Source organism: Mirounga leonina, unplaced genomic scaffold (genome assembly GCF_011800145.1).
Source record: "Mirounga leonina isolate KUSES-001 unplaced genomic scaffold, KU_Mleo_1.0 Mir_179, whole genome shotgun sequence".
Classification (NCBI taxonomy): domain Eukaryota; kingdom Metazoa; phylum Chordata; class Mammalia; order Carnivora; family Phocidae; genus Mirounga; species Mirounga leonina.
Window position 1 is genome coordinate 6,970,909 of NW_023270466.1, and position 25,790 is coordinate 6,996,698.

The window sequence follows — 25,790 nt, forward strand, 5'->3', positions numbered from 1 at the left end:
TGTTCTATATATCCTACTCCGTTACTCTTTGTGACTGTTCTATATATCCTACTCCGTTACTCTTTGTGATTGATTGTTCTATATATCCTACTCTGTTCCTCTTCGCGACTGTTCTATATATCCTACTCTGTTACTCTTTGTGATTAGGAACTCTGCCGAGCCACCAAGGCAAACGAATTCTTTTATTCATTGTAATAGTTTCTTCCTCAATGCTTGGCTTTCCATCTTAGACAATGATATTCTCTACAAGGTACAGTTTTGTCCCTTCCTCTCCAGTATTTGCATACTTTTGGCCTCTTTATCTTGGCTAATATCTCCTGCACTCTGTTAAGCTAGTATATGGTCTGTTCTCTACCATACTGAGAACACTTAGAATGTTTCTCAATACAAAGTATGAGGTTTCCTGTTATTTCTGGAAATTATTTTTTTATCAACTTGAGAACATTTTCATCTATTCCTTTTTGCCAAATCACTTCTTTTTTAAATGGCTGTATGCTAATACTTTTTAAATTCAGTATGCTAATACTTAACTTGGATCCCAATTCTCTTATGCTACCTTTGTCCCATTTTGATATCAGAATCATGCTAATCTGTCTACACAATTCCTGAAACATGTAGGGTCACCTACTTGTCCCAGCATTTTCCCAGTTTTAAAACTCAAAGTTCCACATCCCAGGATCTGCCCCAGTCCCAGGCAAATCAAACTGGTTGGTCATCCTAGAAATGTTTTGGGTTTGTTTTTTTTTTTCTTACTCCTTGAAGATTTAATAATATTTACTTGTAAAAAATATCTGGGTTTCTTATTTAGGTATAGCTATTCATAACTGCCTCTTCCATCTCAGGCATGACTTGAGCCAACTTTGATCATTTATGTTTCCATAGAAAATCATGTCTTTCATCTAGATTTTTAATTAACACAAAGATTTAAATAGTCTTTCTTTCTTTTTTCCTCTTCCTCTCCTTTTTTTTTTTTTTTTAATCTCCTTGTCTGTAGCTAGGATCCTAATGTTCCTTTTCTTTCTTTTTTTCTTTTTCTTGAGTTTTTGAAAGATTTCATCCCTTTTCTATTATTTTTTTTAAACAGTTTTGAATGATCAGTTCATTTCTGTGTCGCCTCTGTCACCCACTTTTGTTCTTCTCTTTATTAATTTCCTCCTTCTGTCTCTTTTGGATTTATTTTGTTGTTCCCTTTCTCAGATTTCTTGAATACTAAGACTACTTAGAGTCTTCCTTATTTTCTAAAAGAGTCATTTAAAGCCAAAAATCTTCATCGGCATAGCACGTAGACCATAAATCAGAGGAGTGTTCATTTTTATTTTTTCTTTAATATTGGAGCAACACCGAAGTATAACTTTTTAATATAGATGAGAGGGTGGATATCATTTTCTAAGATCACTTTTAATTTTATTGCAAAGTAGTCAGTAAACACATGGTATGTTTTTTTGCTATTTGTAACTTATCACAGTTTTCTTTTTAGCCCAATAAGTGGACTTTTATGAACGTTCCATGTGTATCCTTAAGGAATGTGTATTTGCTCTTTGTTGGCTAGGTTTTATATATTTTTGTCTCTTAATTGAGGTTTACCAAATAGCTTACCAAGTACTGGTTAATCTGGTATGAGAGGGTATTCAAATTCCTTATAACCTTGATTATTTTTATTTATGTAATAAGATGTTAAATTACAAGTTTCAACAGAAATACAAAGACCCAATAGAAATCAGATTACAAAGTGATTTCAGAGAGAGAACCAAGAAAAAAATATGCAAAATAAACCTAAAAACCGATGATGTGGTCCTTGAGCCCATCCCCAGGGCACCCCACACTCATATAAAAAAAAATATGACAAGATAAAGAGCGTGACAATTAAGAGAGTTTCATGAAGAGGATTTCTTTGGTTCTGTCTGCTGTCAAGCTGTGACTCCTGTCCCCAAGGTCAGGGTGAGAGAGGAGCATTACCTACCTCTTGCCTCAAGTCAAGGGAGTGGGATACCATCCATCTCATTTCATATTTTATATGCATTGTACCTTCTTGTTTATCGCTCCCCACCTTTGTTTTTGCCTGAATCAGTTAATCAGCAATGCTGTGGTCACAAGTTAACCCCGAAATCTCAGCAGTTTAACATAACAAAGGTTTATCTCTCACTCATTATGCTCAAACTGTAGACCCATTTGACCAATGCTCCCCCAAATCTATAGAGCAAGAACCACAGCTTCTCAGTGCTCTGTCTGGCATTGGAGCTTTCTGCTGCCGTGGGCTAGGCCACCATTCAGACTTGGTTGAGTTTTTTTCCTGGACCAGATATGGGAGAGAACCTGTGTGCGGTGAGATTCTATGCAAAATGTCCACCGCAAGGCAAACAGACCTCAGCAAAAGCAGAGGTGGGGAGGAATTCAGGGCTGGGAGGTCAGAGTGCAAGATGAGAGCCCATTCACGAGAGCCATGTGAGAAGAGCTCGCTGTGCTGGAGAACCCAGGAATGTGCCCCATAGGGAGCGTGAGCGTCAAACTGTTACCAGGCCCAGACAGCCAGTCTCCCTCTCATAATGATACCAGGCATTTCCTTCCTTCCCTCTGCTCACCCTCTCTAAACTCCTGCTCCCCGCCCCTGGCAGGCTCAGATACCTCAGTGGGCAACCAGGAAAGAGAAGCACCCCATAGCACTATGTCACGTCCCATGAGCATGGTCTCCAAAGCAGGTCCCAGCTGCAGGAAGGGAGAAGATTTAACTGTAGTTCATGTTTAGCATCTTGATTATTGCCGGTGATTGGACACGGGGACTGTGGAATCGAAATCTGTTCACATCTGGAAGTGACCAGAAGACTTTGTTTTACCTAAGAGGGATCAGTGAAGTAACAGGACCAGAGGCAGAGAAAGAACCAGAGCTGTGGGACAGGTTCAAAGAGACAAAGGGAAACTGTGACCATGAGTGTGCCCTGTGAGTCCTGCCAAGACCACTTATCTAAAAAACTGGTCACACTGTATTATTTCTATTTCTGAAAAAGTCATGGAAATCTCCCACAGTGGTTGCAAATTCATCAAATCCTTCTATTTCAATCAGTTTCTACTTTCAGTATTTCAAATTGTATCATCAGAAATAGAATAGGCTCAATATGAATAATATGAAGTTTATCAATATGAACATTTTTCTTTTATTATCTTGAATTTTATTTTGTCTAATACTGATATTGCTCCCACTCTTTTCCCTTCTTTCTGCATTTTCCTAGGATGTATTTTTCAATCCCTTTACCTTCAACCTTCCCGTATGTAACATTGGATTTTATTTTTTTAGCTCCTTCTGAATATTTGTTATTTATTAGGAAATATAACCAAGTCACATTTATTGAGATTGCAAATTTACTACAATGGCTCTGGCTATCTTGTTTTAGTTTTTCTATCCACTGTGTTTCCTTTGTTATTGTTCTCACTGTGTAGTAAGCAAGACAGGATAGGCAAAGCTGGAGTGACAAAATAGCCCCAAATCTCAGTGGCATAATACAAGAGAGGTTTGTTTATCCTCACACCATGTGTTCAGCAGAGAACCCGACAGTCCAGGCCACCCCCCATCATGTGATCACTCAGGGACCTAGGTTTTTTCCCAGGGCTCAAACTGAGATGAGGGAAGCAAAGGACCTAGGTGCAAAATTTAAGGAGGGCCTCACTCTCAGGTACACGGTCACCACCCATGCCTCACCTCAGCCCCAGCCGTAACTTTTCTATCCATTGGCTCCACTGTCTCAACACCAGGCCTCCACGGCTTTGCCTAATATTGGGCAGTTGAGAACTGAACTTGGTTATACTATAGCAAAGACAAATTCATATCTTTTTGGAAAATAAGTTACAAAAACAAGAACAGCCTTTTTTTTTTCCCAAACTAAATACAGAAAGACCAATTCTATATCTGGATTAGTAAAACATTTCCATAAATGAAAAAATATTCACAAAACAGTAAACATTTCATAAAAGTACTTACAAGCAAAAGAATATACACCAAACATATTAGCAAGGTTGCATGTGGGAGGAAGAGAAATGGGAAATGGGAATGAAAGAAAAGAAATTGAGAGAGGGACCTTGTATGGATTGATGATAGCAATTCAATCTCCTGTGTCTCAGATTAACAAACAAGAAAGAGGGTATTTCTGGATTTTGTTTGTTTATTTTGTTATTTAGATTCCACATATAAGTAAAATCATATGGCATCTAGGTTTTTTTTCTGTCTGGCTTATTTCACTTAGCATAAAACCCTCTAGGTCCATCCATGTTGTTGAGAATGGCAAGATTTCATTCTTTTTTATGACTGAGTAACATTCCATTGTGTATACATACCATGCCTTCTTTATCCATTCATCCCTCAGTGGACACTTATATCGTTTCCATATCTTAGCTACCGTAAGTAATGCATAGGAGATGGGTGAAACAGGTGAAGGAGATTAAGAGGTATACACACTTCCAGTTATAAAATAAGTAAGTCACAGGGATGGAAAGTACAGCATAGAGAATATGGTCAATAATATTGTAATAACTTCTTATGGTGACAGAGGGCAACTATATTTATTGTGGTGAGCACTGGGTAATGTATAAAATTGTCTAATCATTGAGTCATATACTAACATAATGTTTATGTCAACTACATGTCAATTAAAAATGTATATATATATTAAATTATACTGGAAAAAAAATAAGAAAGAGAAGGAAGAAGAATAAAAAGAGAGTGAGGTGAGGAACAGGGAAGGAAGGAAAATAGAAAACACTAGGGCACACCTGCCTGGGTAGACCTATATTTTCATGGAAATAAGTGTGGTGTAGATGTGTCATCTCCCTACCATCTGTTCCTTATTAATTATACCAATTCTAAGTTTAACAATAACCATGCTACCAAAGTTAATTTTCTTGTTTGTAAAAGCTTATTTTACAGCTGCCTTTAGCCATTCTGGTTTATTTTTTAGCTAAGTTTACCCCTAACCTTATCAATGAATAAGCCCATTTGCATACTTTCTGACAAAGAATTTTATATTTCCATGTTAAATTGTGAAAGAAAACTTCATCCCAAACTTAAATACAGGCAAAATGATGATTGCTTGATTTTTTTTTTTTAAATCACCCTAGAATGTTTTCTAAGAAGCCTTGACCTCAACTGAGACTTTGGGTCATGTAACTTTGCTGTTAACAGAATTTTAACAGTCCTTAGCCAAAGAAAGAACAGACAGCTCACAGCCAGCAAAGTTAGGGACAGAGGACTTGTCAGGACTTCATAGTCTGGCAGAAAAACTAACCCAGAGGTGGCATAGTTATTACCCTGTAGAAAGTTGGCCCATCTAGTACCTAACTTGGCAATATTATTGCGCATTCCTTTCCAACTGACTATTTAAATCCTTATTTCTCAAACACTCTGAAGTCAGCAGTTTGGGTTCCTACTGGATCCTTCCTTACTAAGTTGAATAAAACTTTAACAAGTGCTACCACGTATCTTTGTTTGAGAATTGTGTTTGTACAACACTGAAGATAAAATATTGGTCAATCCTTTAAGTTATTTGGCTAAAGGGCCACAACATTTAGACTATAACCCTAATATCTACAAGATTTCAGAAATGACTGGACTACCATGTTCTAGTAAAGACAAGGAATATCAGAGCGGAGTTTTTAAATCTCACTTTATGATATTTTCAAGAAATACACCTAAAACATAAGGTCACAGAAAGGTTGAAACTAAAAGGAGAAAACAATTTTATACATAAGGTGAATACCAACCAAAAAGAAAAAAGGCATAGCTTTATTAATGCCAATCAAAACGGCTACTAAAGCGTGTAAGTGTTACTAGAAATAAAGACTAGTAAAAAGTTCAGGTCATCAAAAAGATATAGAAATTCTAATCCTGGATCACCTAATAGAATAACCTAAGGAAAGTTGAAAAATACACCATCAGAACAGGAGATTTTAATTTCCCTTTTTGGTAGTTGTTGGGTGATACACACAAACATTTGGTAAGGATACAGGGTATTGAATCCACATAAATAATACATTTGATCTAACAGGCATGTATATACACTAAACAATTGCAGGTAACATTCTTTCAAAAGTTGAGTCTTTCAAAAAAAATGGATGAAACTGGCAAATCTCCAGGAAAATTAATCAAAAAGAGAGAAGGCACAAGTAAACCATAAGCAATATTAGGAATGAAAAGGTGGGCATAATTAGAGATCCAGCTGAGATTTAAAATACAGAATGGGGGTTAAGAGAGGGAACTGAACACAATAGTTAATTTTGCTACCTCCTGAAATCCCATTAAATGGGAAACAACTTCTTTCAAGAAAAACATAAATCCACAGGGAGTAAAAAGAGACAAGAGCAACCCCAAATTTTTGGTTCCTAGAAATTAGACTGACAGAATCCCAAGTCTTACAACAGAAATGGGAAAATTGATACCACTAATATCCTCAAAAGTCCCAGGCACTGCCAGCACCAAAGCTGGGGCAAAGGGGGAGCTAAATGGGGGGGGAGGGAATTGGGTAAGAGCTGTTGGAGAAGCCATTAGAGCCCTAGATGCCCACCTCCGTGCCACATGTTGAAGACAGGAGTCCTCTCTGAGAGCAAGGGGATGCCCAAACTATGCCCCTACCAGTTCCAACTCCAGAAAGATGGCAGCCAGGGCTTAGCTCTTCTTTGGGGAATCTCACCCACATCAAGACACTGGCTGGGGGCTCCCCAGCACGTAGCATGAGCCACTCACACTCAGCTCCGAGCCTCCCCCGCGCCCCCCTGCACGCTCAGACAGTCCAGCCAGAGTTCTCATCCCCCTCAGCCAGCTCTCAAACCTGGACAGACCAAGGGTTATCTATGGAAAGCTGCTAACGTGAAAGATAGCCAAACAGGGGAAAAAAAAAGCAACTTGGAAGGAGAAAAACAGTTTTTTGAAAGCAGAAAAAAAAAAGAAAAAAAATATATATATCTATGCCAGAGGGATAAGAGAAGTTGTTACTCTCTTCAAAGAACAGGCTGCTCCACAAAGTCGCAAACAAAACACAAATGAGCTCTCAGAAATGGAAACAATTTCTCATTTCTTAAAAAATTTTCATTCTTAAATTTTTAGAAATTTGAAATTTCAAAAGCAAATGGCAAAAAGTGAAAAGTTCAATAAAACAGGATAAAATGAATGCAATCCTTTTGCAGAAAGGAAAGCAGAGACAAAATGGAAATTGTGAGGGGAAAAAGAGACAAGTAGATGATTTCAGGATCTGAATAACAGGAGTTCCAGGAAAAAAAAAAAAAAAACGGCATCTGAGTAATTGGAATTCCGGAAAGTAGAGAGAAAGCGGGGAGAGTGTAGTGGGAAGAGAGTAAACGCCCTGGTGCAACTTGCTTTATGGGGTGACCCGGCTGTGTCCCCCACTGCCTAACCTCTCGATACTTCTGCTCATTTTCTGAACATTCTCAGGTATTTTGTGAACCAAATGACAACCTTGGACTAAATTCCTTTCCTGCTTTCACTTTTTGAACATAGGAAGAGAATGCTACAAAAAAATTATGCCAATAAATTTTAAAACTTAGGTGAAATAAATATATTTTGAGAAAAACATAAATTTCCAAAACTTATACAAGAAAAAATTAAAAATTCAAATAGTTCTATAACCACTAAAAATAATAATAATAAGGTGATACTGACAATGGTATAAATGAGTAGTTTAAATTGTCCCACAAAGAAAACTCCATTGACAGATGGTTTTACAGATAAGTTCTATCAAATATCCAAAAAAAAAAAAAAAGGATCATGCCTAAATTGTGCAATCTTTTTCAACTATGAAAAAAAGGTAAAATTCCCCCATTCAGTTTATGAGGTCAATATAACTTTGACACCAAAACTTTGGAAGCTAGTTGGCATTATCTGGATATGTTGACAATGCATAACCTACAGGCCAGCAATTCTGCCCCGGGGCATGTTCTCAACTCTTGCACAAGACCTTCAGGAGGCATGGACAAAGTGTCTGTACCAGCAAAAATGTCTATCAACAAAACAAAGTATAATAAATTGGGATATATGTATGTCACAGAATATTATACAATACTGAAAATGAATGAACTGTGTTCTACACACATCCGTATGGATGAACCTCAAAAGCATAATAATGACCAATAAGAAACAGATTACAGAAGACAAATGAATCAATTCACATTAGGTTCAAAACAAACACTGCAACCAATTTGTTGTTTAGGGATACATGCATGTGTAATATAACTTTTATTTTTAAGTCAGAAAATTGTTAACATGATGTTCATGATCATGCTTCTATTTGTGGGGGTAACAGAGGGGGGACACAAAGGCATGACATATGTCAGGCTTCAAGGACACTGGGGATGTTCTCATTCTTAAGCTGAGTGATAAGGGACACACTTCTCATTTTATGACTTTTTGTAATCACGTCTATGGATTATATACAGTCCTGTCTGATCCATCTCTGTCTCTCTCTCTGTCTCGCACACATGCACACTCCAGTAACGTGGGATAGTCAAAGCCTGGGTCAGAAATTACAGGGTTGAGGTCAAGCCGCTCAGTAACAAGGCAGTGAGTCCAGGGGAACATAAAACTAATTAAAAGCTGCTATTTTCACTTAAGGCAAGAGAATATTCTCTTAAGGAAAGAGAATAATGTGAGAGCGCAACAGGAGTACTTTAGAGGAGAGGCATTTAGACATTAGGAAGAAGAATTTCCTTGCCGAAAAGACCATAATTGCCAAATAAATGTGTGAGGACACTCAAAAATAGAGCAAAGCAGCTCTTTTTCTTGGGTTGGTCTGAGGCAGAGCTGGCCAAGTGATTTTAATCCAAGGACCAGCTCCGTGCCAGTACCTTGGCTGCCGGGAACACGGACGGCAGAAGCGCTATGCCCCTGTCGGCCACACTGGGGCTGGGAGCCCCGCCTGCAGTGGCAGCCGTCCCAGATGTTGGGGAGCACCACTGGAACTGCCCAGAGGTGGAGGAATGAAACCACGCAATTTTTAGTCATGCGTTTTGCTTCCAGTATTCTCTGGGCAGTAATAAAGAACACATACATCAGAGAAACAAAAAGTAGATGACGACCTTTGCTGTTTTCTTCTTTACATCTCTTTAAATTAAAAAAAAAAAATGTATGTAAACATCATTAGCCATCAGAGAAAGGCAAATTAAAACCACAATGAGACATCAGTACCCAGCTCTCAGAACGGCAATCATAAAAAATAGGGACAACACCAAATGCTGGAGAGCATGTGAAGAAAATGGATTACTCATCCGTTGCTGGTGGGTAGGGTATGGTCACTCTGGGAAATAATTAGGCAAAACTTAAAACCTAAAAAAAAAGACTAACCAACTAATCACACAACTATCCCACCACCCAGCAATTGCACTCCTGAGCATTTATCCCAGAAAAAATAGAAACTTCTCTTCACACAAAAATTTATATACAAATGTTTATAGCAGCTTCATTCGTGTTGCCAAAAACTGGAAACAACCTAACCCAGATGCCCTTTAGTGGACGACTAGTTAGACTGGCACATTCATACCATGGAATACTACTCAGCCATAAAATGGAACAGACTATTGATACAAGAACCCACCCAGATCTCTAGAGAACTGTGCTGGGTGGAAAAAAAAAAAAAAGTCAATCCAAAAAGGTTTCATAGCGTATGATTCCATTTATATAACATTCTTGAAGTAACAAAATTATAGAAATGGGGACCAGATTAGTGGTTGCCCGGGGTTAAGGAGGGAGAAGGACATGTGTGGGGAGTGGGTGGGTGCTGTGTGGAGCTCAGCTGTGAAGCCAGAGGGGCTGGCCCTGTTTAGGGTTAGTTGGTTGGCTTTTTGCACCAGCCAGAGCAGCTATATCTGCTCCCTTAGGGAGCCCTGCCTGTGACCGGGCAGCACCCACTGGGAACCCTGAATGGCTGGAACCCTGGGAGGCAGTAAATTCGAGGTCTTTGACCTAAGCCTACTTGGGTGTTTGTAGTTATTGGGATTTTCTTGTAGCCTCCAGTAATCAGAGCTAGATTAAGACTACAGCTCTCCTCCCCCACAACCCAGCCAGCAGATGGTGTGTTACAAAATGCAAGCAAGGCTCCAACCAAACCCTGCCACCCAGAAACATTTATTAGTAGGTCGGCATCAAAACAGTCATGAACCTGGTCTTAGAGGTTTGTGGAGTCCCAGCTCTCCGTCCCTTATGCACTCTGTGAGTGCCTTGCATACAGCTCATCCCAGGTAAATATAATGCTCGCCTGCTGGAGACAGGATATGGTCAACCCTCTAGTGAGGTCAGGAATCCTCCACAAAGCGACTAAAGAGACTAAATCAGCTCAAGGCCAAGGGCCTACTCTGCTGCACTCACAGATCTGACATATTTGTTCCTACAAGGGTGGAAGTGACTGTACAAGATTTCTAGCCAATCCACATATCTTGAACTGCATTTCTTCAGGAAATTATTTATAACATCTGTTAGGCTAAGGGAAGACTGTCTAATGAAAGTCCAGTTAACTGAAGCATAAAGGTTGATGAACTCTAATTTAGCATCTTTAAAAATTAACTGAACACTGGATTTAGTCAGGGTCCTGGCTAGAAACAGATAGCACAGCCTAGTTGGGTAACTTGAGGAGAGTTTAATAAAAGGATGTTTTTACAATGTATGGGTACGGTGTAAGGAAACGACAATACTCTGGGGCTAATAACAGCACAGCCTCTGTCACTTGTGTGCCCCAAAGGGCTGGGGAATGAACAGTGGCCAGAACTGGAGAAGGCTGCTATGTGCAAAGGGCCGCCTAACAGAGTTATACCTGCAGCAGAAGGACACAGCCAGGACCCTAGACCCGCAGGGAGACAACTGGAAAAGAACCCCACTCTCCTCCCGCCTCATCTGTTGCCAGAGTCTCCCACTGGTCAAACCCAGCTGAAACCAGAGTCCAGCTGAGCCCGTTGGGGCAGGTCAGCCTCCTGGGGCACAGAGCAGGGTGAGGAAGGACAGAGAGTAGATCTGGACGGGCAAGAAGAAACCCAACACACACCACCTCTGGGCGTTAGCTTTAACTGATAACCAACCACTGCAGAAATGTGGACTAAGACTCATGTCACTTAAACTGAAATTTACCATACGAGCCAGCAATTCCACTCCTAGGTAATCTACCCAAGAAAAAGGGAAATGTATATTCACACCAAAACTTGCATATGAATGCTCACAGCAGCATTATTATACAGATGGTCCCCGACTTATGATGATTTGATTTCGGATTTACCGACCTCACAATGGCACGAAAGTGATACACATTCAGTAGAAACCATACTCTGAATTTTGATCTTTTCCAGGGCTAGTGATATGCGGTATGATCCTCATTCATGACGCTAGGCGGCAGCCACCACAGCTCCCATCAGCCAGCCATCATGAGAGTGAGGGGCCCATAACACTGATAACCATTCTGCACCCACACAACCATTCCGTTTTTCACTTTCAGTACAGCATTCCATAAATTACATGACGTAGTCAATACTTTATTATAAAATAGGCTTTGTGTTAGGTGATTTTGCCCAACTATAAGCTAATGTAAGTGTTCTGAGCACAGTTAAGGCAGGCTAGGCTAAGCCATGATGTTCAGTAGTTTAGGGACGTTAAGTGCATTTTCTACTTGTGATATTTTCAACTTACAATGGGTTTATAGGGATGTAACCCCATTATAAGTTGAGAAAGATCGATATAGCCAAAAAATGGGAACAAACTAAGCATGCCTCAACTGGTAAGTAAATAAATTGGGTATATCCATACAATGGAATATTATTCTGCAATAAAAAGGGAAACATGGCCAACACATACTACAACACTGATGAACCTCAAAAACATGCTAAATGAAAGAAACCAGTCAAAAAGGACTACATATTGTGTGGTAGCATTTGTACAAAATGTTCAAAAAGATCAATGGCAGCCCAGGGCTGGGATAGGAATAGGGAATTAATTGCAACCAGGAATGAGGGATCTTATTGGAATCTTATTAGGGTGATGGAAATGTTCTACAACTGGATGGTGATGAGGATGAACACTTGGTTAAGTTACTAAAATTCCTTTAATTATATACTTAAAACAGGTAGATTTTATGGATTGTGAGTTAAATCTCAAGAAGCTGTGTAAAATAGAAAACTGACCCACATGCTATCATTATCATTTCAGCTGAAGTATTTTAAAATAAATTTACATTCACTCTAATTGGTGATCCTCAGCCATAAAAGATCATCACAAGCCCAACCTCTGGCCTAGAATCTCTACAGTGAGGTTTCACTTTATAAAAAATAGTCAATCAATATCCAGATATACAAAAAAGATAATTAAGGGTGATCCTCTACATCTGTTGTTCCCTTCCAATAGTCAATATCCTACGACATTTAAACATGACATACAAAAAAAGTGTATTTACTGATAGTTCGGCTGGAACACAGCTATTATTTAAAAGGTCCTAAAAACCACAGAAAATCTCTCAAAGACTATGATGTCGATTTTGAGTGACTCTAGATAAAGCTAAATTCTGGCCAGACTGAGCAAAGGAGGGGAAAGCGGAAGAAGGTTCTCTAAAACAAAAACATCTTCAGCTGTGCATGTCTTGTGCTTTCCTCTAAAAAAACAACCACCAGAGAAAAATCAAGCCAAGAAGAGTGAACCCTGAAGTAAACTATGGGCTCTGGGTGGTAATGAAGTGTGAGTGGAGGTTCATCCACCCTAACAAAGGTCACTCTAGTGGGGGATGTCAATAGTGTGTGGCTACACATGTTTGGGGATAGAGGGGATATGGGAACTCTCTGTACCTTCCACTCAATTTTGTGGTCAACCTTAAACTGTTCTAAAAAAATTAAGTCCACTTAAATTTTTAAAAATAAATGGAAGGTTAAAAGATTAAAAAATAAAAAACCAGGACTGTCCCATTTCAAGACTGACCCTGGGGCACCTGGGTGGCTCAGGCGTTAAGCGTCTGCCTTTAGCTCAGGTCATGACCCCAGGATCCTGGGATCGAGCCCCACATCGGGCTCCCCGCTCCGCGCGAAGCCTGCTTCTCCCGCTCCCGCTCCCCCTGCTTGTGTTCCCTCTCTCCCTGTGTCTATCAAAATAAATAAATAAAATGTTTAAAAAAAAAAAAAAAGACTGACCCTGCGAGTGATATCGCAGAGTTTTCTCTCTCTCTCCGTATGGAAAACACTCCCACACGCACCTTCAAACCCTCATTTTGAGCCTTGGAATCCATCAAAATGGCGGCCAAAGAATTAAGCACCTTTGTCTCACAATTCACTTCATCAGCCTCCTGAAGAGAAGATTGTCCATTAAATGGAAAGCAATTTGCATTTTCAGCACGAAGGATGTTTGCTTCCTGGTGGGCTTCCAGCCTCTCCTGAGTTGTGCCATTCCTCTCAAGAGCCGCAGACATTTTAAAGTTTCTATGTGAAGCGGTCTGGGCCAGGAGGGGGGCGCGGAAAACACTTGTCTGGGCTAGGATTGTTCCCTTTGTCCACTTAAGCAAGGCTCAATTTTATTTCTAGAATGTCCCAGCTGACAGGCTCCATACACAGGTTTTGCCTCTTTTCCTTCAGGGAGTTGAGGGGCAGAAGCCCTCCCTTTCCCAGAATGCACTGTGGCACCGTCCTACAGAAGGGCTGCGGCAGAGATGAACGTGCACTGTTCCCTTCTTTATGTTAGGGCCTGCCTCAGGGAAAGTGCTTGTTGCTGCTAATCTGTAACAGGTGGTAGGAACGCCAGGGAAAACAGACCTCCTCTGTATGGCAGTGAATAAAAGAAATTCAGGTGCTAAAGGAGCAAAACTGGTGTGAAAGCAGTGGCCTCAGAGGGAGGGAATAGTGGACCCGTCTCGCGCTTCCTCCCCCAGCCTGTCCCTCGCCACAATTGTTTTCCACCTTCTTCCAGTACTACTTGAAATTCCCTTAGCAGGAGGCAGAGCCTCTCTTGCCACAGTAAATATAAATACAGATTAAGCTAAAATGCAATATAGAATAGGCTCCCAGAAAGATGGAGAAGTACTTTTCCCCATTCCTACCATGATATGCAACTTAATTGTGCAACCTGGACATAATACATAAAGATCAAATGACTCTAAAAGATAGGGAGAAGATGAGCAAGGGGCCTCAAGACCCAAGAAACAGCACAGTGGTGAGTTCCTGGGTTTTCTTTTTGTCTCATATATCCCAGACTTATTGGTGGAAAAGCTGGCAATTCAGAAACACCACAGGTACAGACCTAAGAAGTCCCAACAAAAGCCTGCTCTCTCTAACCAAAGGACAAGAAAAGAAACAGCCTAGCAAGGCAGCAAACTTTAGAAAAGAACTGCTTTACTCCAGGTAAACAGCTCAAAAACAAACAAACAAACAAAAAACCAAACACCCCATGGTCCCACCCCACCCCCACCCCCAAAGGCCGAGTCAGGAGCTGAGACTTCCACACTGGTGAGACCCCCCTGGCCAGGTTGGCATCAGGGAAGGCTGAGTGGGGAGGTAGAACGTCCATCCCAGCCACCCCCTCCCATGTCAGCACACCTGAACTCCTACTTCCACCTGGCAGTGCCAAGGCAACCTTTCCCTTCCCTCCCTTCACCCTACCCCTGCAATTAGGAGGAAGCCTAGTGGAGAGTCAGGACTTTCACTACCACCCAAGTGGTGGTGAGGCCACCTCCTCCAAATACCACTGGCAGCCTCCTGGGGAGCAGTAAGGAAGCACTCTTGCCTCTCCCACCCTGAGTGGCCCAGTAGGGAGCCAGCACTCCCACCCCCACTCAGCAGTAACAAGGAGGCAGCATCCGCCCCCCCACCCCTGTAACGGAGGCCAAGTAGAAAGCCTGGGCTTCTACCTTACCTGGTAGGAACAAGCTGGCACCCCCTCCTCCCTCCACTGAAGCAGTGTTGGTACAGACCCAAAAGAGATTTAAATAAGATCCAGAGTCTCATAACAGAAAACTAAAAATGACTACAATTCAAAAGTCACTCATCGTACCAAGAACCAGGAAGATCTCAATTTGAGTGAGATAAAAACATTCAATAGATGGCCACATTAAGATGACACAGATGTTAGGCTTCTTGGACTAGGATTTTATTTTTTATTATTTTTTAAGATTTTATTTATTTCTTTGGCAGAGGGAGAAGCAGGCTCCCCGCTGAGCAAGGAGCCCGATGCGGGACTCAATCCCAGAACTCTGGGATCATGACCTGAGCCAAAGGCAGACACTTAACTGACCGAGCCACCCAGGCGTCCCTTGGACTAGGATTCTAAAACAACCATCCTAAGAATGCTTTGACAAGCAATTACAAACATTTTTAAAACAAATGCAAAAAGAGAAAGTTTCAGTAAAGAAATAGAAGATATAAAGAAGAACCAAATGGAAACTTTAGGGCTGAAAATAAAATAAATGAATTAAAAACTCAATGGATGGGCTCAGCAGAATGGAGGTGACCAAGGAAAGAATCAGTGGATTTAAAGATAAAAAAATAGAAATTACCCACTCTAAACAACAGAAAAAAATACAATGAAGAAAATGAACAGCATTTCAGAAACCCATTAGACTCTAAGAAAGATCTAACATCCATGTGATTGGAGTCCCAGAAAAAGAAAAGAAGGCTGGGCAGAAAAAGTATTCAAAGAATAATGAAAGAATTCAAGAGACTGAGCAAACCTCAAACAAGATAAACCTAAAGAAATCCACTCCAAGAAACATCATAACTAAGAAAACTAAAGTCAAGGGCGCCTGGGTGGCTCAGTCATTAAGTGTCTGCCTTTGGCTCAGGTCATGATCCCAGGGTCCTGGGATCAAGTCCCACATTGGGCTCTCTGCTCGGCAAGAAGCCTGCTTCTCCCTCTCCCATTCCCCCTGCTTGTGTTCCTGCTCTCGCTATCTCTCTCTCTGTCAAATAAATAAATAAAATCTTTAAAAAAAAAAAAAAGAAAGAAAGAAAACTAAAGTCAAGGGGAAAAGTCCTGAAAGCAGTGAGAGAGAAAACCACACAACATTTTGCAAGTGCTGAAAGCAAAGGACTGTCAGTGCTAAATCCTATACCCAGCAAAATTATCCTTCAGGAATGAAGGGGAAATCGAGACATTCTCTGATGAAGGAAAACAAAGAGACCTACTCTAAAAAATAGCTAGAGGTAGTTCTCTAAACAGAAAGGATATGACAAAAGAACAAAACTTGGAATATCAGGGGGAAAGAAAGAATAAAGGGAAGAGTACAAATATGGGTAAGTACAATACATTGTCCCTCTCAAAAAACACAGTATCTAGGAAAGGAAGAACAGTTTAAACATCCAGTAATAATAGGCTAACCTTGGAGAGCTTACTCTAGGCAAAGCATTTTGCCCACCTCATCCCATTAAACCTTTACAAAAGCTGCAGTGGGATTACCAGGGCCTCCAGTTTATTGATATGGCAATTCTGCAGTAAGCATATGAAGCAGGGTTTGAAGGCACAGATGTCTGATTGATTACCAACCTTGGGCTCTTAACCCTTAGGTTGGTCGATCTGCAGCATCTCACTCTGAACTGCTTTTCTTGGAGAAGCAGTTAGCAAGCAGACCAGAACAGGCTCTCTGGAAGGCGAAGAGCCTGAATAAAGAAGTAAGAAACCCAGAAAACTGTTTAACACAGACTTAGAAAAGAACAACAGGAAATGAAGAAAAAGATTCTACAAGAAAGAGCAAAGCAAGAATTAGTTAGAACAGAAACAACTTAGAAGTTGGGAGGTACTTTTTGCCCTGGTAAAGACACAAAAGCCCAGAGAGGATGGGCAACTTGTCCAAAATCTCCAGACAGTTAGTGCTAGAGCGAGGACAGGAACCCACAGTTCCTGACCCCCAGGCCATTGCTTTTGGAAACAGTGAAGAAATGAATGGCTAAGTTTTCACATGGTCTCCTCTAAGTAGAAAGAAAAGTGTCCCTTGTCTTAAACCACCAAGGGGGACCATTAGTAGGTCAGGTCAGCATGACTTTGAAGAAAGAATCTGGAAAATCATGAAGAAAGAACCTGAATTTCAAGGCAATCCAGAGAACTAAGAAAGAGGTAAGGCCATGGATCTTTTGGATGAGGGGTTAGGTCCTCTCCAGAAACCTGGTCTAAGGTGGAAAATAGTTATATAAAAGGTGATATAGTTCTAATGCAAATAGCTGGAAAAGCTTTCCTTCTGATTTTTGGGTGAGGAAGACACAAGGCTTTGGAAAGTGGTTGCTGAGTGGTCTCCCTAACCTCCACACTCAAATATGACCACCTGTCTTCTGAGTGTTGGGCACTAGCAGTCATCAGAGAGTTGCTATATACAAATTAGGGTAAGAGCAAAGAACTCTTTAGCCCAAAAAAGAGTTGAAGCAGAATGTCCATACCAAAGAAAGTATCCTTGGAAGTTGGGGGACAGACCTGAAACAGTGCCACTGATATACCTTGCACTGTCCACTTCACACAAGATGTTTTGGTGTCTATCATGACTCAAGCCTTTGGGGACAAGAGGATGCATGGGTTCTGCCTGTCGTTGAATGCAGTTTTTGTAACTGAAGTGCTTCTCATTATATTTTTAAGCATTATTGATTTTTTCCTCCTTTTGTAATTTCAAGGATTCTATTTCTTGTGTTGTCTTTTACGTGATTCTAGAGGTCAGTGTAATAGGGCAGGATGAAGAAATAAAATAATAGGAATTCCAGGACACAATATTTCATGAATGAAAATGCGGAATTTGTAAGAATAATCATCATAACAGCAATGGCAACATACAAAACTACATATACTATAAGGGCATTTTTAAAAACTATAACTACCCATATATCTATCTATCTGCAGATAAACACAAAGCCTGGAAGGAAATACTCAGAGACACTAATCGAATTCCAGTGACTCTCAGCCTTATCATATCCTCTCTTTATGTAATATTTTTTTAAAGATTTTATTTATTTATTTATTTGACAGAGAGAGACACAGCGAGAGAGGGAACACAAGCAGGGGGAGTGGGAGAGGGAGAAGCAGGCTCCCCGCTGAGCGGGGCGCCCGATGTGGGACTCGATCCCAGGACCCTGGGATCATGACCTGAGCCGAAGGCAGATACTTAACAACTGAGCCACCCAGGCACCCCTTTACGTAATATTTTATAATGCCCATTAATCTTCTTGAAATGATGGTCATAGGTAATATGTCCTGCCTACACAAATAATTTTTTAAAAATCAATATATACCCTACCTATAATGTAAGAATAAATAAAAAGTGTTTTATAGTTTTAATTGTATTTAAACATATGAACTTTTATGGTACAATTACACTAGAAAATAACAATGTCCCCTAAATTCCTAAAACAACTCCTATGGGATGATCCTGGCACCTCTGAATATCACTGTGTTTTTTTAAAAGATATCCAGAGAGTGAGATTATGATTTTTAAGTTTTCTTTTTTATAGAAAATATTTGCCTTCATAAATTCATGTCTGTGGCTTTCATAACCAGAAGCATAGTGTTGGGGGTGCCTGTCATGTGATCACAGTGTGTTCAATACAAGGGGGGAGAAATTCTCAAAGAACGAAACTTACCTCAAATGAATATGCTTTTCCAATCCCATCTCCTGCTCCAGTGATCACTGCAAAAAGCAGAGATGGTTTTAAAGGACAGACTTAATCTTTAAAGTGCTCTTTCACACCAGCTACATTTTTTTGCAGGCTTACTGCCTAAGACACAGTATTTCAAAGCAGTGCCCTTCTGCTCTACAGCCCTACTCCACTCAACTCTGGAGCTTCCAGCCCTGACTCCCCTCATTACATGTTCCACATGAAGCTTTCGGTTTTGGTGGTTTTTTGTTTTTTGGTTTTTTTTTTGGAGGGGTTGGTAAGGTTGTGGAAGATAGCTTCCGAAAGGAAACAAAGAACCTCAGCCAGGGAACATTTCATTCAGACCCCAAACGGTGTACCCTATTATCTCTCTACCTACACACTCAACTCTCACGGTAAGGACATTTCAAGATTCTTCCTAAAAGTCAAGTGTTTCCCTCTTCCCATGCCACCCCCACAGGACAGCAGCACTCAAAGTCCATGGGAGATAAGGAACTTAACAAAGAGGACAACACAGAAATGCCAAAAAGTGATATAATGAAATAAAGGGACCTGAAGAATCTGCAGTCAGGGTATCTATTGATTAACCTGTAATGATCAGATTGACTGAGTCCTTTTATATCCAACATTAACACACATATTTTATGACTGAGTTCTAGGGTAAACTTCATTCGAGTGAATGTCACAATTTGAAATTATATTACAGTTAAGTATTTATGTATCTGCAATTTACCTTTGAACAACAATCAGAGGGTATACTTTCCAAGTGTGAATAAAACATACATTTAGCTTATTAGAGAGTAAGAGCCAAGCTGTACAAGCTTCCAGAAACACACTGGCAGAGTGTTCTCATTTTCTTTCTTTTTTTTTTTAAGATTTTATTTATTTATTTGAGAGAGAGAAAGAGTGTGAGTGGGGGGTTGGTGGGGAGGAGCAGGAGAGGGACAAGCAGCCTCCACGCTGAGCACGGAATCCAACTTGCTGCTTGATCTCATGACCCTGAGATCATGACCTGAGCTGAAATCAAGAGTCAGACACTTAACCTACTGAGCCACCTAAGTGCCCCAGAGCACTCTCATTTTCATAATGGCTGATAGTTTTATTTGTTCATTTGGGGCCTTCTAGGTGAATCCAGGCATATTATCTGTTCCTCTTGGTACAGGTGCTATGCTCAGGGTTATCTTCTGCCTCACCTTCCCCTCCCTTATGGGAATCTTCCAAATCACCCAGTATAGGGTCTGTACTATAGTTAAGATAATAACATCAATAAATGGCTGGTTTTTATTGAGTGCTTACTTTCTGCCATGTACTGTTTCAGGTGTTTTAGATGCATCATCTCATTTAATATTCAAAGCAAGTTTATAATGCAGGGACCATTGTTTTCCTTAGTTTATAGAGGAGGAAGCTGAGGGAGAGAAAGTTAGTAACTCAGTCAAGGTCACATTGCTAAAAATAATGAGAACAACAGGGCTTGAAACCCAGCTATCTGATTTTGGGGCTACAATTCTATAAAGATACACCAGTGACATAATTTTCTAATCAACCACAGAGTTCTGAGGAGTTAAACAATTTCATCTTTAGTAATTGGATTTTCTTCTGGCTCTCCACCAGAAATATATGCTCTCCCAGAGATCTGCCTATGCTCAAAGACGTTTTAATCTTGCTAGTGATAATTCTATTCAATATTGACTCAAATAATAGGTTAAGATTACGTTTTTTTAATGTGAGTCAACAAATACTCTTGTCTCTGGCCCCATGTGAACTTCTTTTGGAGTGTGTGTTTTCAGAAGGGCTTTGCCTTACACTGATGAGCAGCCCTTGTACAGACTTTTAAGAACCACCCCACCCCCTGCCAAGTGTGTGGGCATTTGGATCTGTGTGGAGCAGGGTATTTGGATCCAGAGCACTCAAGTTCAAGCTATTTGGCAGGTTTTCTGGAGATACTTCCCCAAGAGTGAAGGAGTATTCACAGACACACACACACACTTCAAACATAACATGCAACAGTTAAAAACACATTTTTCTTTTTTTTTTAATATTGTATTGTTATGTTAATCACCATACATTACATCATTAGTTTTTGATGTAGTGTTCCATGATTCATTGTTTGTGCATAACACGCAGTGCTCCATGCAGTACGTACCCTCTTTAATACCGATCACCAGATTAACCCATCCCCCCACCCCCCTCCCCTCTAGAACCCTCAGTTTGTTTTTCAGAGTCCATCGTCTCTCATGGTTCATCTCCCCCTCTGATTTTCCCCCCTTCATTCTTCCCCTCCTGCTATCTTCTTCTTCTTCTTCTTTTTTTAACATATAATGTATTATTTCTTTCAGAGGTACAGATCTGTGATTCAACAGTCTTGCACAATTCACCACGCTCACCATAGCACATACCCTCCCCAGTGTCTATCACCCAGGCACCCCATCCCTCCTACTTGCAACGAAGTGGATGGAACTGGAGGGTGTTATGCTGAGCGAAATAAGTCAATCAGAGAAAGACATGTATCATATGACCTCACTGATAGGAGGAATTCTTAATCTCAAAAAACACATTTTTCATTCCAAGCAACTTCCATATGGCAATTGTTTTATATCTGCTACTAAGATTGTACAGTTACCAGCTTTAGCAAGTAAAGATACAGCATGCCCAGCTCAATTTGAGTTTCAAGTAAACAGCAAATAATTTTTTAGTATAAGTATGTCCTGCATAATATTTGGGATGTCATACACTAAAAAATTATTCCTTATTTATCCAAAATTCAAATTTAACTCAGTATCCTATATTTTACCTGGAAGCCCTATAAGGTTGTTTATAATCTCTCCTATTTAGCCGCATATGGTACCTTTAAAGCTGTTTAAATTCTTTGGGTTGTTTTTTTAAGTCACTGGATTCCTTGGATTTCTTCATGTAACCTTAGCACTTCATTCAAAGAGATGCTGAAACCATAGCCTCATGTTTTTCACCTTAAACCCAGTCATCAGGCTGAAATTCTGCATGGTAGTTCCAGAAGATAAATCCCATTCTTTTGTAGGCAGTGATTAATCTACTTGGGACACAAACCAGACTACCATCTTGAACATGTCTTCCTATAGGGACCTTTGTTACCTTGATTTTGTAATACCCTCACTTCATGAAAGGGCTCAGAGAAATTTTTTTAAATAAAGTAAAGTAAAATTATTTGTATTTCTGAATTTTGAAACACCCTTCCACAAAATGGCAGTACCCTGCACCTTCAAAAATCTGGAGAAAAGGTTGCGGAAATTTCTGCAGTACTTATTATTTGTGTCACCAGAAACTCCAAAAAGGAGAAAACCCAACTAATAAGGATGAGGGAACAAGCACAGAGGCAAGAATTGGGTGGCATTCTTCCACTTAATTCTTCTCATGCCCCACATCTTCTCTTTTAGACAATTCCAGTTTTACTCATGCTTTCTAGACACCCAAATAAAAGTCACCCAAAAGAATTACATCTTTGCTCTCAAAAGGAAAAAATGCAATTTATATTTTGAGATATACATGATAATAAGACATAACAAGAAACAAGAGATGGAAAGCTGTCTTTACCTGCCCATTGTCCCATTGACTTCAAGAAAGACTTTGGCAAAACTTTCTGGAAGTGCCAGAAAATATATCTGGAGAATCTCACACACTTCACCAGGTACACCAGGCACACCAGCAGCCCTACGAAGATGAAGAACTGTTCCAGAGCCACCTCCATGACTGCACTCAACCAGTTCCAGACCTGGCCTGGCCCCTCCACAGACCTCCAAGGGCGTGGCTGCTCCGGAGGCGGGTCAGTCCCCTTTGGAGTCACCAGCTGCATTCCACTGTGTAGAGACGTTTAGATTAACTTCTTTACACAATCCTCTCATTCATAGGCTTCAGAATAAAGTATTCTTTCTAATATTTTTACAGCACCGTTGGGCTTTTGTGACCATGGGGGAGCTGGTGAAGAAGTAAAAGGACATGAAGAAAGATGAAGCCTGGACAAAGAAAAAATGGCTGTGCAGGCTTCTCTCCTTAAATTTGGAAGCTAAAAAGGATGTTAAGAAGGATGCAAAATCCTGTAAGTCATGCATTTATTTATTCAACAAATATTTATTGACTGTCTACCAGGTAGCATTGCTGTTCAAGGTTTTGGGAATACGCAATAGTAAACAAGACCATGTCACTGCCATGGGGGAGCTGAGATTCTAGTACGGGAGACAGACAATGTGCCAATAAATAAGATAATGTCATATATCAGTGCCATGAAAAAGTGCTATTGAGTGACCTGTTCAAGTGGCTAGTGGACAATTACTTTAAAGAGTGTGCTCAGGAAAGGGATTCTATGAAGAAGTGGCATTTCGAGCTGAAATTTGAATTAAGAGAAGGAGCAAAGAAGCCCTGCAAAGATGAGGCTCCCCATCCAGGCTGAAGGAACAGCTAGCACAAATGCCCTGAGAAAGATCCATGTATTTGAGGAATAAGTAGCACTACATAGCAGAAGGAACTGTCTGTAGAGAACAGGGAAAGAAAGAGTCAAGGAAGGTAGAGGCAAGGGGAGGAGCCAGATCTTCTTGGTGAGGAGTTTGGACTTTAGTCTACAAGCAACAGGAAGCCACTGAAGAGGCTCGGACAGTAGAGTCATATAACCTGAATCATGCTTTTAGAAGATCACTCTGGATGGTAAGAGAAGATGACCTTTTTGGGATGGGAATGGAGGGTGGGAATGACCACCAAAGCAGGTGGAGTGAGGAGATAATGGCAGTCATCCAAGAAGACTATCCCAAAGCTCAGTCCTTTGCCCTCTTCTCTTTCCTATCCACACTCACTCATTTGGTGGCATTACCCAATCCCTTGATTGTAAGGACTCCGAATGCTGAGGACCTGCAAACATATAATTTCAACCATAACCCAGGCAGGGTCATCCAGACTTGTGTATCCAACTGCCTACTTGACACCTCCATTTGAATGCCTAACATGCATCTCAAACTTAATATGTATAGAACTGGCTTCTGATATTATCTCCAATGCCAAAACCTGCTCCTCTTGCAGACTTTCCTATCTCAGGGAATGGCAGCTCTCATCTTCCAGTTGTTCAGTTTAGAAATCTTGGTGATATCCTTGACTCCTCTCTTTCTTTCACATACTGCAGCTAGTCTGTCTCCTATTGACAGATTATTGGATTTATTTTCAGTTTTAGATTATGCTGAACAACACTGCTGTGAATATTCTTGTATTTCTACTTTATCATACATGTGCAAGTTCCCCTCTCTCTCTCTGCCTCTGTCTGTCTGTATCTCTCTCTCTCTCTCTCTCTCTCTCTCTCACACACACACACACACACACACACACACAATTGTTGGGTCCTATATGTTATACAACTTCAGTTCTACTAGTGTTTCAGTCAGGTCCACTCAGAAGACAACAAACCACACAGCATTTTGGATTATTGTTAAATACAAAAAATTATTAACTATTTATAGGGAATTAGCTACCAAAAGTCCATAAAAAATAACTCAAAAGACCCTAGGGCTGAAGGAGAGTATCTAAGGGACAAGCAAATGTGGACCCAAGGCTGGATTTCAAACCTCACCGGAGAGTGTGGGATTGCAGGCACCTAGATGGTGAAGAAGTTCTCTGGGTTGCCTGAGACAGAGCTCTTCCAGTTTAGAGGATAAGACTAATTAGCAGGGAATTGCTACCTGGGACAGGAAACCCCCACTGGGATGCTGACAAACCTGAGGTGAGCCCTACTGGGACTCAATTTGGGGAGAACTGACAGTTTTGCAATATTGAGTCTTTCAACTATAAACATAGTCTACCTCTTCTTTTTGGTCTTCTTAATGTCTTTCTTAATGTCGCTCAATACATTTTTATAATTTCTCCTAAAATGTTGGTACTTGTAAAAGTTTATATTAAGAAAAATATCAAAAACATACAAAAGTAGGAGACTAGGTTAATGAACTCCCATTTACCCATATGTTATAGGTAACTATAATATTATATAAGTAACTATAGCGTACTAAATAAATGCCCTTTATTTAGTGTGATTTGTGTACCAGAAATTAGCTGTCCTTTCGCTGGCCATTGTTACTTTGCATATACCCACTTTTCTTACCCTCCCCACCCCATAACAGCGAGGACTCTTTAAAAGAATAACATAAAAACAGTGCTGTTGGGGCGCCTGGGTGACTCGGATGGTTAAGCGTCTGCCTTCGGCTCAGGTCATGATCCCAGGGTCCTGGGATCGAGTCCCACATCGGGCTCCCGGCTCAGCGGGGAGCCTGCTTCTCCCTCTGACCCTCTCCCCTCTCATGCTGTTTCTCTCGCTCGCTCTCTAAAAAATGAATAAAGAAAAATCTTTAAAAAAAAAAAAAAAAAACAGTGCTGTTATTACAACTGAATCATTAACAGTAATTCTCTAATACTATCAAAATTCAGTCAATACTAAACATCTCTGATTGTTCATACATATATTTAAACTTTTTTTTTTTTTTAAGAGAGAGAGTGTGTGAGCAGAGGCGGGGCAGAGGGAGAGGAGAGAAAGAATCTTAAACAGGCACAAGCATGGAGCCTGACAAAGGGCTCGATCTCACAACCCTGAGATCATGACCTGAGCTGAAATCAAGAGCTGGACACTTAACTGACTGAGCCACCCAGATGCCCTGTTCATACATATTTTTAAGTTGACTTTTGAATCAGGATTTTTCTTAAAGGCCTACACATTGCATTAAGTTGATGTGTCTCTTAAAGTTTCCCTCTCTCACTCTTTTAAAAAAAATTCTTTTACTAGCATTTATTTGTTAAAGAAATTAAGTTGTTTGTCTTATAGAGTTTTCCACATTTTGAATTTTGCTGATTACATCTCCATGGTGTTACTCAAACATGTTCCTCTGTCTCTTATATTTCTTCTAAACTTAGAATTAGAGCAAGGACAGAAAACTTTTTCCTTAAGGGGCCAGATAATGAAGATTTTAGGCTTAGTGGGCCCTATGGTCTCTGTTGCAAAGACCCTGGGCATTGTAATGCAAAAGTAGTCACAGGTACTTAGTCATAAATACAATATGAATGGATAGACCTCAAGGGCATTATGCTAAATGAAATAAGTTAGACAAAGGAAGACAAATACTGTAAGATCTCTCTTACATGTGGAATGTAAATATATATATATTTATAACCCCCCAGAAGTGGCGGTTGAGGGATGGAAGAAATGGGTAAAATGTTTTTGTTTTTGT

The 25,790-nt window shown here is 40.3% G+C and overlaps 1 protein-coding gene across 1 annotated transcript in view; it reads right to left on the reverse strand.

Annotated features, from left to right (window-relative positions):
* The window catches only part of HSD17B3 (hydroxysteroid 17-beta dehydrogenase 3), a 41,633-nt gene extending 19,335 nt beyond the window's left edge, over positions 1 to 22,298 (reverse strand). The window contains exons 1-2 of the mRNA XM_035024491.1: positions 22,135 to 22,298; positions 18,553 to 18,599 (exon numbers count right to left, since the gene is read on the reverse strand). Of these exons, the coding sequence (XP_034880382.1) occupies positions 18,553 to 18,599; positions 22,135 to 22,288 (201 nt within the window). The 5' untranslated portion in view covers positions 22,289 to 22,298. The remainder of the gene's footprint in view (positions 1 to 18,552; positions 18,600 to 22,134) is intronic.
* Between the last annotated feature and the right edge of the window lie 3,492 nt (positions 22,299 to 25,790).